The 21,901-nt window shown below is 38.0% G+C and overlaps 1 protein-coding gene across 1 annotated transcript; it reads right to left on the bottom strand.

Annotated features, from left to right (window-relative positions):
- Positions 1–2,268: 2,268 nt before the first annotated feature.
- cbarpb (CACN subunit beta associated regulatory protein b) lies at positions 2,269–21,840 on the bottom strand. The gene is given in 11 exon segments (XM_043223124.1): positions 2,269–6,775; positions 7,766–7,797; positions 7,799–7,953; positions 10,662–10,896; positions 11,062–11,214; positions 12,593–12,764; positions 13,739–13,901; positions 14,148–14,209; positions 16,408–16,553; positions 19,257–19,333; positions 21,703–21,840. Coding segments are annotated over 10 exon segments (2,607 nt in total). The 5' UTR covers positions 19,308–19,333; positions 21,703–21,840; the 3' UTR covers positions 2,269–5,337.
- Positions 21,841–21,901: the final 61 nt, after the last annotated feature.

The following is a 21,901-nucleotide window of genomic DNA, read 5'->3' as shown; positions in this document are numbered from 1 at the left end:
GAGAGGAGAGCCTGAGTGACCTTCCGATAAAAGTGTGTCTTATCCAGTCTGAGTCACCGGTGTCTCCCACGCATTTTATCTCTCGCTCTCTTTCCCTCACAGAAGGGAATGGGCCAATTGAAATGTTGATGCTGTGCTCTCGCAAAGTACCATTCTGTCTGCTGATGGGATGGGGTGGGGAGTGAGTTACATTTCATCTCCATTAATTTGTGCATTGCTGGTGACTCACCGGCCATCTCTGCTTAATGGATTGCGCAGGATATTGTGTTTCACGAAGCAGAGATATTTCAGACACCATTTGTTTTTGACTTCGACTCTCGCAGCAGTTCTAGGCACTTCCATTTTGGGAATAAATGAACTATGTGCAGATACGTCTGCAAGGGGCGACCCCATCCCCTCTTCTAGACGGTGTGCTCTTAGTAGACCACTACGAAATGATTGCGTTAGACGACACTTTCTACTGAAACCATATGTGCTGTCACTATGATGATGAGAAGCACATAGTATTCTGTAGCCTTGAGCGGTGCATATGTACACCAAGCACGCTTCACAGGGTACAGTCATCCTAATGAGTGCCAAGCTTCGAAGGGTGAGCCGAAGCTTTTTCTTCTCTTAGCCTTCCTTTCCGAAGTACGGAATGAGGTTTCAATTAGCTTAAAATGCAATAAATTGCATGTGTGACCATGCAGAAAGTACTCTACTCAAATAAGATTTAAAGAGTGCTGTAGCTCTTGGGTCATGTTTATTAGGTAATGTTTTACTAAAAAGTTTTTAAAAAATTTACAGTTAAAGCCCTAGGAAAATTGAAGAACAAACTAGTTTATGACGTTTTTGTTCAAAAACGTTTTTTTACATAAACTAAATGTTGCTGTATATTAATGTTACCTTCATGTGCTATCAGAAATGTCCTACTAGCCACTTCATAATAACTAATCATAACTGACCCTTCGCAGGGAGCTTGACTGGGACAGTAGATTACCTTCCGCTGAATCAAACCTTGAAATATGGTGTGTACTGATGTCTTTCCGCAGTTTAAATAAATACCTTTTTATGTTAATTCGCTCATTTTGTGCTATAACTAGTAAAGAGGAAGGGATAAGTTCACATGCACCGCAGTGATCTGTCACGACAAGTTAATCTTTAATCTTAATCTATCTTGTCTGATGGCGTGTTGTCAGTTTCCATTTTGCTATGCAATGTATTTTTCATGGCATGAAAACATGATGTGTGACTTGCACCAAGCACCATGGCTTGTTGAATGTAGCAACAGAAACAGAGTTTTTGCAACGGGTCTATTACAAGTACGATATGTTGTGTTCTTTGTTCCTGAAAGAACAAAACTTCGATAGATTCTTACCCATGTCTTACCTATGAAAATTCATGCTATGGCTCCAAAGTGGCTCTACGCTGCCAAATTGAATAAAGTCTGTACCAAAAGTATTCCTGTAGCTTCGTAACGTTGAAGTTGAACCACTGATGGCAGATGAACTATTCTGATGATGTCTTATATTTTCTGGACCATGACAGTGTTATTTGCAGTCAATGGGACAGTAAAAAGCCTCTTGTTTTTCATCCAAAATATCTTTAGTTTAAGATATATACGAATAAAGATTTTATAGGTTTGGAACGCCATAGTGGTAAATGATTAATGACAAAATTATAATGAATAAAATTAAAGCCCAAAAGTATCGAAGATATTTAGTCAATAAACTTGAGGGGGCTTCTAGCTTCATGACTAGAAAACATTGCAATGAGATTGGGAATATTTTTTGTTTGGCAAATATCTTCCCTCACAAATGTTATATAATTAATCTGTGTATGTAAGTTTTGGATGTGAAACTGAATTGTCATCAAACATATGGTTTCCAATAGAGAAATGAGTCTCAGAAGCCTGTGACCATCCATAGAGTTGGTCAATTCAGATGAGGAAAATTCAATACAGCAGAGGGACATGAATAAATAGGATGTGTCAGTGGTCTTTGTGTTGTCGCACAAATGATTGATAGCCGCTCTCACAAGCGTAAAGGCCCTTTCCCATTCTCCTTGGTTACCTGGGGTTGCTATTGATTTAGAATCATAATGACTGTACAGCCATCTTTAATTTATTAGCTTGGCTGATATGAATATTTGATGTTCCCAAAGGGATATTTCTGCACCTATGATGGAGAACGGCAGGGTAGAACATAGACAGGTGCTGATAATGGTTTGCCGGAGCGAGCCGACAATCTCCCGATCTTGAAATGAAAAAAGAAAAGGACTCGGGCAAAGTCATAATGCATTGTTCTTTATTGACTAGTTGGAAAAACATAACATGAAAATAAATGTTAAGATTGGTTGGTCCCTCAAGGCTCAGTAGATCTAGAACAAAGAGATCCAGGTAAACAAACAAACGTTCAGAAAGCACGCCTCACTTTCTCTTTTTATTTAGTTATTTATTTATTTGTATTTTTTTTTTTTTGACTGAGTAATTAGTCAAGCAGAATTTTACAGATTTTTTTCTTTTCTACATGGAAATTTGCACATAAATATATTTTCTCTTTCATCGAAATATAGTCGGCAATAGAAATAATCCTTTTTGTCCATGGAAATATGGCAAAAAATCTCATCAAGTCAGCAAAGCAGAATTTCTAAAATAACAGACTCCTCAAAATACTTTACAATATTTTAGTACCAAGTCTACTTGTTTTCATTCTCAGAGTCACACAAAAAATATCTGTCATTTGGTGCTTCGTTTTGGATCTGCTAAACAATAGTTTGTCATCACATGCAAATCTATACACAGTAATCCATCAACTGACAGGCTATTTGATTGTGCACGTACTGTATCACCAAAAGGTCCCAACTAGTTTTATGTCAAATCCAAGACATAGACTATTCTAGTGCCTGCACTGGGACCTCATTGTGCTTATATACAATTCCACTTTCCTTTGTACAGATTTCGCTGTCCCTGACATGTTATGGATTACAGTTAATCAAAACCAAAAACCGGATTTGTAATCGGCAAGACACGTGTACATGTATTTGACGATGCAATGCAAGTACCGCATTTCAGGTTTCTATTTATGCAATGCAATAACAGCTTTTTGTTTGTTTCCTGTTTTAATAACCTCTGTACGGTAATTTGGCCTATTCAATTATGTACAAACTAGGAGATAAGAAATAAGTGCTCTGCAGAGATCTGGCCATAACAGTTGCTTACTTAATGTTACGGTTCATTACAAAAAGGAAATTCTGGCATCATTTGTGCACCTTCACATAATTCCAATCATGTGTGACTGCCTTTCATGTGTTGAACACAAAAGAAGATATTTTGAATAATGTTTGTTGAATAACTGATAATGTTATAACAATTTCCGCGCATGCTGTGAAAGTCAATGGTTTCCAAACAACAATGATTGGACCCCACAGAATTTCACTCCATGGACTTTTTTTTTGGTGAACTATCCCATTAAATGTTAAACACACAGAAAGGCACCGTATTAATCATGTGAGATGGTCAGTACGTTTCATTTAGCCAGAAACAATCAATCAGCAATATGAGCTAGTCTGAAGCTCTCTTTTCTCAACGTTGTTAATTACTCCATGCATCAGTCATTGTTCACCTAGATAATGAAAGCCTTTGAAATCTGGACAGGCCACTTCAGACGCACCCTAAATAGTACATGTAGCTTTTAGACAACTACTCGACAGCTCAAACAATCACCCTAAAAGGCCACAAAACAATGTGAGCCCTCATAGACAAGGCCCTTCATTCCATCAAGACCTTCTACCACCAATGGCCTTTTCGCCCAGATTTCACAAAGATAGACTTTTCAGCATATCACAGTTGAGAATCTGCCAAGGACAACCTTTTGTTTGCATGCTTCCAAAAAGATCAATACAGAATGCGACCCATTATGTGAGCAGGAATACTAGAATCTCGTTTTACTGGAATTATTAAGATTAGCATGAATGGTGCCATTTGACGCCGAGATTCAAAAGTTTCTTATGCTGGGCAGTGGGATTTGCTTTAAATGATTTTAAATAACGCTTCTGTTCAAAGGCAGCATGTGCAGTCGTCCACCTCTAGGGATTCTTGTCTTGGTAATTTTCACGTTTAAAAAAAAATCGCTAACGAACACACAGAGCTCATTTAGTGAAATACATGCAAGAAAAGGCATGCCCTTCTCACAATGAAATTCATAAAAATGTCTCAGGCCTGATCGAAACCCTTAGAGAGAGGCATATCTGTGAGCATTGTTTTGCTGGACCAAACTGTTGCTTATAGTGTTTTCGTGATTTATCTCGTTATTACCTGACAACAGTTTGGCACTGTATACTCCTTTACTCATTCTTGCAGATATGATCAACAATACACTTACAATGATACACTTAAAAGATGAAAAGCACATTAATTAAATGGTCCTAAAATTACAGTATCTCACAAAGAGGCAGTTTTAGCCATTCATTACGTCAATGGTAAATTAACACTATTAAATGACAAGGACACTTAATAATGGATTGAAAACGTGTCGGTGGGAAACAAGCTAACACGGCTAGTGATGTGCAGCTAATCCCATTTTATTTAACTCAAACTATAAACACTGTGAATTTAAAATGGGACTTGTGTTTGCTTAGGAACTGACCCAGTGTCATGGTGATTCGGATATGCAGTTGTTTTTTAAATACAGGTTATGTGACATTATTAGACATGTCTACCCATACAAGGAGATTACAAGTTATTCCAATTATGATTTATAATTTGTAGCATTTTTTGCTAAAATCTGAAAGCAGGTTCAACCACACAACAAAATCCCAAATGCTAATAATAAGCAGTATTGAGTATTTTACAATTTCAGAAACAAAACGTAATAACCGAATGGAGGGCTAGCTTGTACATTTAAAAACAAGTAAAATAAAACAATATTGATTTGGGTCATGAACAGACATCCGGATAGGCAGCATTGCAATATAATTCATGCAATTACAAATATAATCAATCTTTATTCTAATAGCACCCAATTTCACAGTGGATTACCTAGTGCAGAGAAAATATTGGCTTTTGAAGTCAACAAGTAGCTAAATGGAAAGCTATAATAACAGACTTTGACATTTAATTTGTTTAAGACTTGGTGCGTTGAGCAACATGAGGTATGAGCCTTAATTGCCATTTATATAACACTGAGCATGGAAGAAATGTCTCTACACCACTGGTTTAGGACATAACGAGAATGATTTCAAGGCCATTTAAATGACCAAAGCAAACCTGTTCCAGATTGGAGTCGATGTCGATCAAAACTTTGGACGTGTAGTTGCCACTGAAGTGTTCTTGCACGAGGAGATGAAAGGAGCCACATGCTACACTGGACTGTGATCAGGCGATGTGTAGGTCACAGTAACTGCACTACACTCGGGGGGTTCCCTGGTCCTGCGGAGATCTGAGTACAGCCGCTCTTCGAGGGTTGCCGCAAGTTTGTCGCTCAGCTCTTCTGTGATTGTCTGTGGACCATAGCTTGTACATTCTGGTGTATGTTCATCAGGAGGCTCAGGTGGTGGCAATGTTTGCCTAGAGTTCTCACGGCCCACCGATTGCTCTCCAGCAACGTCAGTCATCGGAGGGGGTTGCGATGCCTCGAGGGCTTCCTTTTCGTTGAGGGTTCCACTGCTTTCAGTGCTGGAAGATATTCTTATCTTGTCGGGGTCGACATCGGTAGCAGTATCCTGATCTGCTTTGGGTGTCTCGGGAGTACTGGTTGCACCTTCGCTGCCCTCTTCATCAGGTGCACTAATGATTCGTGGGAGCGTGCTGTGGTAGCTAGTCTCTAGAGGGTAGTTGACAGTTTCACCGCGTCGAAGTGGAGTGCGGTACCGGTCAAAAGAGGATTGGAAGCGCTGGCCGGGGTCACTGTACTGTTTGGAGCGCTGCCACTGCTTACGCAGGTGCACGCGGGAACGATGTTTGGAGCGCAGCGGAGACTCCTGCTGATCGAACTGGGGGTCGTGCCGCAAGAACTCGTGGAAAAGTGCATCAGTTTTCTCATCAATGCTGTAGTCACGGCGGGAAAGGATGGGGGGATGAGGTTGAGCTTCGTGTTGAGTGAACATCTGGCCATAGGGGGACCACAGCATGGTGCTCTTGTCTGTTTCCACTCCGTCCACACCTCCACTGGCACCCGCGGGTTCCTCTTCAAGTTCTTCATCGAAGATGTCCGTGTCGAAACTCTCGCACACGGTCCCTTTGCGACCAGAACTGAAGAAGTGCCTGCGCTCCACGGCAGAGCCGTCCTTACTGCTACTGCTACTCCCAAACAGTCGCAACTCCTCGGGAGCACGTGAAGGTGCTTCTATCGAGGCATAACCGCTGTCCATTTGGAGCAGCTTGCGGTTTCCTGGCTCCCCGTCACTTCCCCTTTCAGAATCCATGCTATCCTGTTTGCGACCTTTCTCCGATCCCTCATCTAGAGGCAAGTCCGCATCACCCTCCATCTCATCCCCAATATCCTGTGAGGGGTACCTAGGCAGCCCTCCCATCTCGGTTTTACCCCCTAAAGAACACACGCTGTCTGCGTCACTACGGACGGAGTCTTTGTCATTGTTGCTGCTCTGGTCGGACGAGACATACCGCTCGAGAGAGGCTCGAAGAGTCCAGATATCACGGTACAACGTCTGAGGTTCTAAACTCTCCTGATGGTAGCCCATTCCAAGACTCTCTTCCGGGGGCTCGGAGGTGAGGCCGATCACCCCGGGACCCATCGCTCTACTGCAGCTGGGCTCCACCATCACCTCCACCTCTAACCTGAAGAACAGCACACATATTAAATCAGTCAAGCTCGTTTTCTTAAATATAGTCAGTATTTCTTTATAATGCTGCAATGTAGCACAACATCTGTTTTATGTCAGTGTGGGTTTGTCAAATAAATAATTTATTGTTAGTTTATTTTTGAGCCCATATGCATACTTGTTTTAACTTTTAAATGAAGTGTTATATTTTCATATTTTTCCAAGTTTTAGAGAAGATTTTTATCAAATTTTAATTTTAAAACTTCCAAAATCTGTAAAAAACACAAAGCAATTTTTAAAATGAGAATTTAAGTATCACTGCTACAGTATTATTATTCAGTGAATCAAATCCTCAAGAAACATTTCTTTATCTATGTTTCTTTATCTGTGTTACCAGGATTCTTCAGCATTTATTTGAAATAGAAATATTTTGTAAATTATAAATGTATTAAATATATCTTGGTCCACTTTCATGAGTTTTCACTGAATAAAAGTGACCCCAAACATTTGAATGGTAGCGTATGTCAAAAAATTATGTTTGTTTATTTTCCTTTTTATTAAAGCTTGGAGTCCAGATTCAGGGATGTTAAAACAGATGTCTCCATTACCGCACAGATGGTTGTGACTCACTCTGTGATGGTTAATTTGAGGAGACCAGTACACAGCGACGAGGACAGCAAAGTCAGATGTGATAGGTAAGCAAATATAAACAAATATACTAATGTTCATAAACACGTGCAATGTTCTTCTTCACTCATTTTGCAAAACAAATGCAAACGGATGGCTAAAAATACCAAAAGGTACACCTGTGATATTAACCCAAATTCACGGAAACAACTTCCAAATCTAAAGCAAAGCTTTTTGCATTGTAAGCTGATAATGCCAGGATAAGGCAATGCGATCAGCGCACTGAGATCAGTCCAGCATGGAATGAGGTCTGCTGTATGAGGCGTGGTGAGGCAGATGGTTGCTATAGCGAATGCATGGGCGAGGGAATTAAAGATACCTGCCGAGGGAGGGTGGGGGTGTGGAAGGGGGATAGAAGACGTGGACTAGGTCGAGTGGGGCAGTAGGTGACGTCCTTGGTGCGAGCGATGTACTGGATGAGGTCGATGTGATGGCTGTCATGCTCCTCCTGGTCCATACTCTCGCTGGCTGCACGCTGCCGCTGGAACTGCCTCCGCTTGGGGGAACCTGTGGGGATGGCATGAATTTTGTGGTATCAATAGAATTTTGGTAACACTTTAGAATAGCAAACTTGTTAAGTAATAACTATGATTTTTTTTTTTCAATCAATTCTTAATTTGCTGCTTATTAATAGTTAGTAAGGTAGTTGTAAGTGTAGGTATTGGTTAGAATTAGGGATGTAGAATAAGGTCATGTAATAAGGCATTATTATGCACTAATATTTTAGTAATATGCATGCTTATAAGCGACAAATAGGTGTAACCGTAAAATAAAGTTTTACCGCAATTTTAAATACTAACATGAAATAGTCAACCGTAATCATAAATTCCATTATTACCTACAAAGTTCAAAGAATTCTCAAAACCATATTTCCTAAAGACATTTGCAAACTGCAATAACAACGTTTTGTAATACAAGTTTAGACCTGTAGTTGTAAGCATAGTTTCTTCCGTGGAATTAGCCAATTATGCTAACGACTCCCTAACTTGCTCTTTCTTTCAAACTACTTTTTTTTTTCCAACTAAAGAGTTCATGACGTAAGAAACCAAATTTCCCTTGATTTGTTGATACAGAAGTCTTTGTATGGTTAACGCATCCTGCGTGTTTCATATACTTGATTTACTGACTTCATTTTGATATATAACTAAGGTTCTCATGAATTCAAATAAGGAGTTCATTGTATAATATAAAATATAGTAATTAATATAAAAATAATTGAAAAATAATACATAAAACAATATATATATATATATAATCTGCCTCTAAATGTATTATTATTATTTTACTAAGAAAAAACCTCTTTAAGATTAAAAACCATTTGTTCAAGAGAGGTGCAAATGCATACGTACACAAATCCAGTACAAATAAGAACAATATAACATATACAACATAAAAAAATACCTCTCTTTTTTTGCTTTTTTAAATGTACTGCATTAGGTTTAATGGATTCAGAAAACATAGTTAACACATAAACAATATAACATCTTATTTGTTACCATGGGCATCCAACGGTGGAAATCTATTATATGGAGAGCATCGCCTTTATCATGACCGTATTATTTCACAGAATGAAAAAACACAGAGCGTTTGGAACGCTAATTTTTGCTGTCTCTCATTTAAAAAAAAAAAAAAAAAAAGAAAGAGTTTGGAATGGAAGAGCCCTGCGTCAAGCGGCCATCTGCTTGAGAGTGAGTCTTGGCTCTCAGATACAGCAGCTTCGTCTTGGCTCAGAGAATATTCTATAGTCTGCTACACACACACAAAGCCAAACCGTTTCTCTGCTCCATGCTACATGAAAGCACTAAAACTCTATTAAGGTCTTCAATCATTTTTCCAAGGTAATACACAATGCAGGGGCTAAATGAAAAGCAAAGAAACATTCAATATTGCTTTGCATCCCCTAAGGCTAGGAAACTGATCGCTTCACAGGTTCATAACACTGTCTGTACTTTCCACAGCAGTGTTCTCTCACTTCCTTTCATGCTGACAGACCTGAGAGGATAAATCCAAAAATATTTACAGTAATACATATATAATCAAACAGAAGCATTCGTATTAATCTGTTCATTCATGTTTATAATTCATTCAGTCCCATGAGCTGCATGCACTTTTCTCATATTTAAAACATGAGGTAGAATAATAATATCTCACTTGCGTTATCGGAGGATCGGAGGTCACGTCAGTGCATTAGTATAATACGAAGGTGATCAAATTAAGAAAATTAAATCAAGTACAATTCGATATTTTTGGCACCAAATTCACACCATTGCTCAGTACATTGAAGAACAATCTGCCAACCACTAGGCTGTTTAAAATGCACCACTATTCAAATGTTTGAGGTTTATTTTAATTCTTTTATTCAGCAAGGATGCAATAAATCAATTTCTTTTGTTCTTTTGAACTTTCTTTTAATCAAAAAAAATCCTGCATGCGTTCCACAAAAATATTAAACGGTAAAAACTGCTAAATGGTTCTTGATGAAATCAGCATATTAGAATGATTTCTGAAGGAACGTGTGACAGCGAAGACTTGAGTAATGATGCTGAAAATGCAGCGCTATCATCCCAGGAATAAAATGTGCTTTAATACAGGGGTGTCAAACTCAGTTCCTGGAGGGCCGGAGCCCTGCAGAGTTTAGATTGAACCCTGCTAAAACACATATACTATGTATGTCTGAAGTACTTGATTAGCTGGATCAGGTGTGTTTAATTAGGGTTGCATCTAAACTCTGCAGGGCTCCGGCCCTCCAGGAATTGAGCTTGACACCCCTGCTTTAATATATATTCAAATAGAAACACTGATTAGAATGCAGATTAAAATAATTACTGTTTTTGCCTTATCTTTGATCAAATAAATGCCTCGAAATTAAAAACGCAACATTTAGGGTACACTGTAAAAAATGACAGTGATTTTAACGGTAAGAAACTGTGAAATGCTACAGGAAATATTTAAGTGAAATATTAAAAAAAAAAAAAAATTATTTCTTTCATTAAAAACCATTTTACATTATAATTTAAAAAGATCCACTACTTTAAAAAACGATCAATTTTCAATCTCAAATTCAACCAATTTCTATATAAACACAAAATAGTGGTGCCTCTATAAAAATTCCTGTTTCATTAGCACAGCCTGTTTATTCGTGATGAAATGAGCGCCCTACATTCACACCGGATGCTTTCTTTAATCTGCTGCCAGCTCCTTGATGTGTCACTGACCTCTCATGTCTAGACTTGAAGCTCTCTGGCTGCTGTCGAACTTCCACTTCTTGATCTTGAAGTAGGGACTCGCTCCCTCCAGGCTGGCGTGTCGACGGAGCTTGGTAAAGAACTGCTGCATTGGACCCTGCGGGGCCCCACCAGAGGAGGACAGGGCCGTGGATGAGGCCGAAGCACCCTCTCTACCGTTACCCATGATGCCAGTGCTTCTCCCGACTCCTCCTCTGACCTCTATCTGTTTGCGTTCGAAAAGATTACATAAATGCAATGCAATCGGATAATCTGCCGTGCGCATTCAGCACGTGTTTGTGACTCTGAATGATGAACTCTGAGTTGTCCGCTTGCGTGGATTGTCGTGTGTATTGTGACGCGCCAGTGGGTGAGAGTGTGTGTGACTCACTAGACACGGGCTGGACGGCTCGGGACCAGCCGCTGTGATGCTCTCACAGAACGAGGTGTCCACAGTGGAATTGAGAGCGTCGCCAGGAAGGGCAGAGCTGGGACTGAGACTCCGGCTGGTCAGGGCAGTCTGGGGCAGTGAAAATACCGGTGGCTGTACACAACGGGGCGGTTATTATTTCGGCAGTAATAAAGAACCTGATTAAATATGATGCCTGGTACAGGTATAGGAACACTCCACTATTTGTAAAGATCGATTGTAACATGGCAAGCAATTTCCCCTTGGGATTTTTGAATCTTGATTTGTTTTTGAATTTTCCACCTCCCCTAGAGTTAAAGTTTTACAGTTTTTGAATCATTCAGCCGATCCCCGGGTCTGGCGGTAGCACCTTTAGCTGCTGCTTAGCATAGGTCATTGAAACGGATTAGATCGTTAGCATCTCTCTCAAAAGTGACCAAAGAGTTTCAATATTTTTGCTAAAATATTAAACAGTAAAAACTGTTAAATGGTTTTTGATGAATGGTTCTTGACTTGAGTAATGATGCTGAAAATGCAGCGTTATCATCCCAGGAATAAAATAAAATAACGGTATTCTGTACTTGTGTACGATACGATACAATAATTTTGAGCATCTGGAACGATACTTGGGCATTTCCAATCTGGCAACACGGATTGGTACACATGCACGCACTTCAAAAATGCCGCTTATAGAGGACATGCAATGCATAGATTAAAATACGTTCATATTTTGATAGAATGGAATATAGATTGTACTGCATGTGGAGAGCTATAGTTGCAAGTTTGCCACGCCGTTAGCGTATTTAAACAATCATTTCTAATTGAATATGTTTTAAAATATAATTTATTATTTTCTTTCAGTAATTGTATTATAAAAATTGGTAATTCTGAGACAATGTTTGATTAGTTGTAATAGTCTTTTATTTGTTTAAAAACAGTTTTGCTGCTTAATATCTTTTGTGGAAACTGGTCAAAAAAAGCTGTGGAAAAGGTCAAAAGGGGAGCATTTATTAATCTTTTGTAACATTCTAAAGATTTTTACTGTCGACGATATATTGTGTTCTTGTTAATAAAAGTACACATTTATTTCAAAAGACAAATTCTTACTATAAAGGATCTACACCGTTTTGCCTGCTGTGGTTTTAGCAGTCAGTTTATTTGTACACTATGTACTAGGTTAGGACTTTATTCTGAACACGGCCGACTTCTTATAACAGCTGCTTAGATTAAAAAAAAGGTCCAATTCGTGAATTTATCACCTGTTACGTCATCGTGACCCGGCTAAAGTGAAGTACAAATAAAAGCTAACATTTTTAAAACATAAAGGGCCCAGTATCTAGATAAATCAATTGCTCCGCTGCATAAACGTGTGCTTGCACACCGCACCGCTTAACAAACCGACAATCCATTATGACCTCAGCGCTTTTAACTGACCTAGAAAAATACGATCTCATGCTGCCCTTGTTATGACTGACATCATATTCTCCGATTAGCAGAGCAATGTGGCTGTCACCTGAAAAATCGAGAGGCTGGATTTAGCGACGGGGCGCGTTGTCATGGCAATACTGTTCTCTGATGACTCACACTCGTGGATGGTGAGTATCTGGAGGGCGGGTGGAGGCAGGTGGAGGTGGGTGAGCCTCGCGTTCTTCAAGTGATGGAAGTCGCCCTCAGTAAGTGTGTACCTGAGGTGAGGTGGAAATATGACACACGCCGGCTGGATTCATCACTTCACCACAGATATATCACGGGAGCGTTTGCTGGAAGTGTCGTTCGGGTGGATGTGCTGGGAGACTGATCGCATTGCCAAAAGTACTCAACCAAAAACAACTGTCTTAACTGCATACCGCTTAAAAAGCTATTTGTGCATAACTCCTGTTTTAATAATAGATAGATAGGCAGGTAGATATGCACATAAATGAATTACCCTTTTAATCATAATCATTCTTCTTTTACATATCTAATTATATACTAGTTATCTATTTTAGGCAATAATGTATGCATAAGTATTAAAGAAACTTTAATTAATTAATTATGAATGTCTTTGTAAATTAAATTATGTATAAATATATATATATGTGTGTGTGTGTGTATATAATCAATTATCCCATTCTTTTACTTGTAATTAAAATGTAATGTAATTTGGCAAATTAATATGTAAAAAATATGATGCATAAATATGCATGCATATTTTAATACAGCTATTTAATTTGCATTGCATAAAAATATATATATTTTTCTTAAAATTTCAAATGTAATAATAAATAAATTATCATTAAATACAAATTATTTAAATAATACTTTTTATGTATATCTTAAAATAAATTTATATGTGTGTGTGTGCATATATATATATATAATGAATTAATGAAGTAATGAAAATAACACAAATTTGTAAAGGTGCTTATAATCAGATAATCAAGTTTTGTTTTTTTGTTGTGTTTTTTTACAAAAATATACGCGGCCATTCATTTATGCAAAATCTTGATGTTGACAAACAAGTTAATGCCCCTGTTATTCATCAGCGGCTCATGCATCTGACAAGCCCAGATGTAAATGAAAAACCCGCAGATAAATGAGTAATGAAAGCTGCAGTCTGCTGTGAATAGGAGCGCTCTGTGTGTCTAGAGTGGGTGGTGCGAGTGAGTGGGCGGCTGACCTTCGACCTTTCTCCTGTGTTTTCTTGCTGTGATCGAAGAGCGCTGCTTCGTTGAAGGAGACCCGGCGGCCGGTTGTGCCCGTGGAGAGGAAACGCTCTGTCTCCATGTCGTGGGAGCTGGCTGCCGACAGGCAATCTGACTCATCGACGCGAATCGTAATCTCTGCGCGGGGAGAGACGGATTAGACCAGAGGATGGGCTTGCTGGCTTCGCATGATGCCCTCAGCTGATGTGTATGAGACCGTCACTTACACTTGACCTTGACACTTTACCTCGAGCCATATGCAGATACGCATGCAAATGCATTACTTCGTTTCGTGAATAAGTGGAACTGGGAGGTTGGCATATAACGTGGAATTTTATACATCAATAACATTCATTTTTAAGCATTTTTTGCAGAAGTCCTTACCGTGCACTGGCTGGGCCTCCTCGATATAGGTGGTATTACTTTTCTCGGTGTCATCGCTAGCCCTGAGGCAAACAATGAACCTTCAATGCAAACACGTAACCAGTCAAATTCTAATTCATGTTCATCTTTTTCATAACATGCAGAACTGGGTCATTCTCAAAATATGACGACAAACATGTTCCTGGATTTCACACATAAATGGTAAAAAAATCTAGAAACCTAATATAAAAGGCAGAATTCTACAGTCAGTTTTATTGTTTGATTAGAAATCGATTTGATTAGATTACTCAGTAAATAATAATATATTTAATGTAAAAACAAAGTACGTCAATTACTTATACCATTACTTAAATAAATGTTAATACATTTGAATTTTGCACAAAAAACACTGTCATATTATATTGCATAATGGTATATCATATTATATTACAAAATAGCATTAGATGGAGATTCTATTGTTTTGCACAATTGTATTTTATTTATGTATTTTATTTATTTTGCATTGAAACTCGCTTTAATGTTATTATATATTATATTTATAAAGATAGCATTAAAATAAATTTCATTTAAATGGCTGTGTTTTGCAATTTTTTTATGATTAGAATTTTGCATTAAACTGCAAATTATTATATTGTTTTATAAAACATTATATTATATTACATTACATTATAAAGAAGATAATAATATAATGTAAACAGAAAGTTCTTTTTTTTTTTTTATTGGTGTTGTCAATGTTAAAAAGGTTCGAACCTACATCAAAAAAAAATATTTACCTTCAAATTTGAATATTCGTTATATTATGTCACTTGTCGTTTCCTTGTAATTAAATGTGAAATATACTAGCACATTTCTGAGTGGAAATTGTTTCTTCGCCAAGTACAGTAAATCAGTTTGTGGCTGCGATGTAATCAAAAGCAATCGAGATGTCCTGCCAAAACGTGATTTCACGGTGTCTTTAAAATGTTACGCAAGTGAGAAAGTCACCAGATTTTAAAAATGTCCCAGCTGTGAATAATTCACCTTCTTTGACATCTAAATAAATACCGTATGATGGGCACAATAACAACACGGCTTTATTACGACAATATACAGTTTCATTCGCCATAAGGCACTGTGGGTAATGAGAAACTGGAAATGAGTTTCCAGTCCTCTAACCACAGTGAACGGTGGCACGCTGTGTATGTGTGTGTGTGTGTGTGTGTGTGTTAGTGGGTGTTGGCTAGAGTGCACTCTCTCCCGCACCAGGAGTGATTTATCGCGGCTGATGGCTGCTATGAGATCTCATTATACTCGTCATTTGTGTGAGCCTGCACTCCTCCGGGCTGCCTGGAGAGCAGGCAGACTCTACACCTCTCAGCAGCCACTGAGAAATACAGCCAGGCTGTGACGAATGTTCACTGAAAACATTTTCGGTGCTGAGCGTCCTTGGCTTCACCAGAGGAACAGTTTATTCCAGTTGAATCTTAGTGTTACGGTGTCAGCCGTAATCATATGCATCATCTGTCAACATGCAAACTGGATGCTGTAAGCGATAATCATAATGTATATTCTCGATATTCGCAGAATGCATTTCTTCATTTTATCTGTGCTATTTTTATGTAATTGTACAAATGTTGTAATTGGTTTTATGAGGTGTTTCAAAATGAATGTAAAATTGCATCTAGTTTTAAAGCGACCTAACCTTAACCTCATGCGGTCTTGTCATTTGGTGCGACCATCTGTCACTCAATGCAACTAATTACGGCAAATAAAATAAAAATTATACATTAAATGTATGCAATATGCATGGATTCTTCTGTTACACACACACACACACAAATATAATACGCCCAGTTGTGAATTTGAAATAAAGCTGAAATAATTATAGGATGCAAAACTTAAATACTTAAAAAACCTAAATGAAAATATTCCATTTTCCTTTGGCAAACAAATAAACAAAGTACAAACTCATTAAAAACTACTACTATTTTACTACTATTTTACTATTACTAAAATGAAAACTACAGTTGAAAAGAATTGCAATAAAATGAAAATATTTCAAAAAAATTATACTATGACTTCTATAACTTATATAAATATAGGTTGCACCACATGACATTTCTAAGGGACAAAGAACAAAGTGGGAAATTCTAAGATTAAATATTATTAAAATGTCTAAAATAAATAAATAAAACACCTTATTGGTTGACAGAAATGTTCATCCAGAACCAATTATGTTCAGGGGACTGTGAATGTATATGCTGTGAGAGATTGGTCTTACCAGGCATGGCGTCTGTCCCCTTCACAACAACGGCGACAGACAATCAGAAGGACAGAGAGCAGGACGAGTGTCCCCCCGACAAAGATGGACAAGAGGACCAGCAGGAGGACATAGCCATTCTGTGTCCCTGATGACAGCGGGACGTCCTGGAGAAACACCAGAGAAAGAAACAAACCAGTCACAATGGAAATTCCTTCTCAGAGTAAAACCGCATGACTTCAATTTTCACATTATATAGGTTTCTCCAATTCCATTGTCCAACTCTTTCAGGTCTTAAATCCCTAGAAACCCCTTAACTGTTACCATTTTACTGACACAGACATTTTTTTTTTCCATAAAAGGCCTTTATTCCAGATTGGTTCCTATAATGGCAATATTACATAAAGCCCAGTTTCTGAAAAAGAGGACTTTCAGGTGTGTGGGCTTTTGTGTCTGAGTTGAGATGTTAAGTACAGTGTTCACCACGCCAAAGACAAGTTTAGAAAGATCAAGAGGCGGAGACTTTCAGACACAAGAATGGAAGAGACAGAAGTTTTCTTTTCTCAAAGACATCAAAGCACAAAGGCATACAACACCTCTCGCCCTGCCACCTGCTTAACTGTCATCTGCGTTCACGTCCCCAAAGAGATGTTCAATGGTAAGAATGCTAAATAAGAGCATAAGAACAAGGTGTGAATGAGCCTTTGGGCCATAGATGAGGCACCTTACAATTACGCTTACATTATACAGTGTTTCAATTGGTGGAGCAGAAGATCCTAATTACCAGACTAATTGTTCAGGTGAAGATCTGGAAATAGGTTATTCAGATCAGATCTATTACTTTGTTAATGAAAGAGTTTGGAAGACTCTTTTCATTGAAATTTAGTCTGTCATTAACCTCAAGGATGGAAAAACTGGGACCTCTTTCATGGACAGTTGCATCATCGTAGAAGTCTTAAAGGAACACTCCACTTTTTTGGAAATAGGCTCATTCTCCAACTCCTCCAGAGGTAATAATTTGAGTTTTGCAGTTTTGGAAACAGTTGATAGCACTTTTAGCATATCTTACCATAGATTATTGAATCCAATTAGACCAGTAGCATCGCGTCCAAAAATGACCAAAGAGTTTAGATATTTTTTCTATTTAAAACTTGATACTTCTGTAGTTATATTGCACTAAGACCGGCAAAAATGAAAAGTTCTAGGTCGATATGGCTAGGAACTATAATCCCATTTTAGCGTAAATAGGAATAGGAGTGTGGTTCCTAATCAAATCGCAATTTTCCACCAGTCTCAGTACACTATATAGCTACGGAAGAGTCGAGTTTTAAATAGGAAAAATACTGAAACTCCTTGGTCATTTCTGAACGCAATGCTACTGATTTAACTGTATTCAATCATTCAATGATCTATGCTAAGCTATACTAAAAGTGCTATCACCAGACCCAAAGATCGGCTGAATAGATTCCAAAACGGTAAATATCAAATGAGCCCATTTCCAAAACAGTGAAGTGCTCTTTAAGAAGTAGTAAGGCTAACTTGTTTTCAGAGAAAATGAACAAAACAATATATTTTTACACTTTAACACTGAACTTTTTATTCTGTAATTCTTCAGAAAACCATTGCTGTTTTAGTGCTTCAAGGAACCCAGAACTAAGATACTGATCTGAAGAACCTGCAGTGCAACATTTTATCCTCCAAATAACCAGGAAAACCACACAAGTACTGTCTAAATATGCAGTTAGAAGATCTAAAAATATGTAATTTCTAAATTAACTACTTTTATTCGAGTCAAAAACATCGACTGAATCAATCTGACTGCATCGGGTCACAATAAAAAAAAAAGGTTTATTCAAAATAAACGTAACGGCAGTCTAGGGTTTCATTTCACAATTGAAATCCAGTCATTTTCATATTTCACATAATATGGCGTAAATGTGACCTCATCATTGAGGACATCAAAAACGTCCTTGCTAACCAAATTAAGTCCTTTCTTTAAAGAAATAGTTCACCAAAATATTATAATTCTGCCTATAATGATGCACTAAATGTCTGCGAAGAACAAAAGAAAATCAATCTAAAAATGAGTAGAATGTAATATTTGTTTCAGCTGGATTACGGAAAACGTTTTTTGCAATTTCAGTTTCTCTAAAAAATTATTTGGTGAATCTCTAATTCTTTGATCATTTACAGACCCTCGAGCTGTTCCAAACCTGTACGACTTTCTTTCTTCCGTTGAAGTTTATAAGAACAATTTCGTCAGCTGATTTCTTCGAAAAGATCTCGCTCGAAGCAACGATTCAATTACAAACCAGACACAAAGCTACAATATAGGTTCAGAAGACACAAAATATAGAGCGTGAATCACATTGACCACGTTTATGATCATTTCATCCTGCTTTTTCATCTTTTTTGAAGCTATGTAAAAGAGCAGCTGGCGCATTCTTCAAAATTTCTCCTTTTTTGAACCCGGTCTGTCATACAGGTTCAGAACAACATGTTTAGAAAATTATTCTTTGGGTGAACTGCATATTTATAAGGTCCGAAATCCCAGAACATTGTGGAACTAGTTGCTGTATTATATCTCTATTCTAATTTAATCTAATGATGCTGCTTATGCCGGTAATTGAAGTTCATGACAGTAACTCCGGCTTGTGATGCTCTATCACATCGTCTGACGGCTCGATGGATTCGGTCTGACTCAAAGTTCTCTCGCAAGGGCTAATTTGCTTAGATCTTGCGGTGAATCCAATTACGAGGGACACAGAACAGGATATTTTCAATTCACATGTCTGGAGATAGCGCTGCAAAGAAAGGGAATGGGCGTAATGAAAGTAACCAGCGCAGGAAGGAGAAGCACGAGTACTTACGGTGGTGTAAGTTCTGTTCTGGTTTGTCCATATGGCAGACTCATTGCTCATGGTCCAGGCCAGAGAGAGCGTCCCCCCTGAGGAAGACATTACAGGAAGTCAGGCGGCTGCTTTGAAGCCGGTTATGGCACTAAAGGAGGATTTGAATTCTCCTTCACCAGGAACATAAAGCAAACGCATCCCTGAAGTTTCCTTTGAATGACTGTGAGATACTCAGCTTTTGAGGCAAAATATAGCTCCGGATACGTTTGCATGCAACTCTTGTACAAACACAAACACGCTTATGCAATCCCTTCTCCCCCCTCCCCAAAACAAAAAAATCCCTTTTCATTTCCTCTTTTATTCGGTGGCTGAGGCCCGGCAGCATACGCTCTCCTTAAAAACCGCCAACGCCACAGCTTTCTGCATAAACCGCGAAAAAAAACCCCTGCTCTCTCACTCCTGCACTCACCTCCCAAGCACTCCTCGTTTCTTTAACGCAGCGATGCTGCCTTTCCTCCCATTATCTGAAGGCAGAGTGCGTTCGTGTGCATTAGATGCAGAGATAGCGGCGTGTTTGAAGGCTCGGACCGCAAAGCTTTAGGCTCCTGCTGCATACTCATCCAGCTTCTGCCCACCTACCTGTTTTCATAGCTTCTCTCTCTCTCTTTCTCCATCTCAGGGTCTTTAGCATTCCTGAGATCATTTAAGCTTGTTTTTTTTTTGCATCTCGGATGCATGTAGCGTCTAATGTGCCGCGTTATTAGAAACAGATATTAAACAAATCAACAGAGACCCATATGAAACGTTCCGGACTGCTCTTTCGGATTTATTGGCGTTGCCAGATTTCCTTTTTAATTACTTTTTGTCACTTTCAATCCACCTGTGGTCTGTTCGGTTTGCCCCAATTCTGTTGGTAAAGACATATTTCGCTTTGCGAGACACTGCATAAAAGTGAAAACGTACAAAACGCCTGTTTAAAAATGACCTTTGTTTGTGCAGTTTAAGTTGTCAGGTCGATTCGGTTGAGCTTAAATAAAAATAGTTTGCGTTACTACATTATAGGTTACCTGAAAAAACATGCTTTGCGATCAACAAGCTACCGTGAACGTTATGCAACATATGCTCTTGTCATGCCTGTCAGACTCTGTGGAGGTGTATCACATTCAAAAATCTCTCCGTAAGCATTTTTTTTAAAACATTGTTTACATTTCAGCGTTAGTTTCTACATCTTCGTGTTTAATTCATGTTAATACGCTACCCTTTTCATCATTACTACTGATCATCCATTGAGTTCTGTTAGATAAAGGATAAGCAACAGTGATAAGGAAATAGTCTGTTGCTACTGGCAACAAATATAATTTTATATCTGTTGGAGAAATGTACTAAATTTGTTCAAATATATCATTTAATCAGACAAGTTCTCGAAAACTTAATCAAATTGTTGCTGAAGAATTGTTACATATTTATTAATATTAATATTTATTTATTATACTTAACTTAACTAATACTAAATAAAATTGTATCTTAAAATAAAATACATTCTATCTGACCTAAAATAAATTATAATAAAAAAATCCCTAAACTCATTTAATTTTTATCCAGTTGCCGAAGCTACATTTTCCTTTTCATTTTTATGCAGTTTATGTTCAGAAATGACTAAAACAAACCAAATAGACAATAAAAAATTAAACTGATAACAATTACAAAAACACAATGTCTAGAGCTACAAACTAAAAACAATTAAAGCAGAATTTAACTAAAAACTAACTAATAAAAACTAATAAAAACTAACATTTTTATTAAATTTATTATATCTCAATGATACTAAAATAACACTGGTAACTAAAAAAAAAAGTTACAGTCCATCGGTTTTCCTAGTAGGCTATTAACTAAATACTTTTTAGATAGTAATACTCTTTTAAATGAACATTTTAACTGCACCGGCAATATTTCATCTATAACGCTAAACTAAATAACATGCACGATCATTTAATATTGCATATATATATATATATATATATATATATATATATATATATATATATATATATATATATATATATATATATATCCAACAACTATGACAGTCTCTTAAATACAATAACTGAGCATCTAGTGCATCTTAGTTATTATAGCTAATAGCGTAGGGCTGCTTACTAGTGCCTAGACAACCGGCATCACTAATATGAAAAAGACACCAGTCTGCGCGAATAAATGTTTAAACCGCTTGCCGTAACAGCGATGCGAGCATTAAGGCGATCCAGACAAATAAATGAATTTAAATCGCGTTCGTGTTCAGGCTATCGACAGCCACTTAAAACAAAAGATAGTCCGCGTCCGTTTCTCGCACAGACGCTCTCCGCAATTTTAGCCTCCCATCATCCCCTATAATAAAGCACGATGTCGTTGTAATAAGACGCTCGCGACGGGAACGAGAGCGGCGCGAGCGGCGGACAAAACTCACCTAACTATAATTCAAGCGGTCCATGGGACAAAGCGCTCGCGAACGGTTCCCCGGTCTTCTCTTTAATTTGGGCTTTTAAATCTTTTTTTGTATTTATGAATGAAGCCCCAACCCCCCGTTAAACACACCCACTCTCGCGTCGCCCGGCGAGGAGCGCAGCGCGTGACGTCAGCGCGAGGCGCGGCGCTGCTTATCGCGC

This window comes from Puntigrus tetrazona, chromosome 22, assembly GCF_018831695.1.
Source record: "Puntigrus tetrazona isolate hp1 chromosome 22, ASM1883169v1, whole genome shotgun sequence".
Classification (NCBI taxonomy): Eukaryota; Metazoa; Chordata; class Actinopteri; order Cypriniformes; family Cyprinidae; genus Puntigrus; species Puntigrus tetrazona.
Note: the sequence above shows the minus strand (reverse complement) of the source record. Positions and strands in the feature narration are given on the sequence as shown.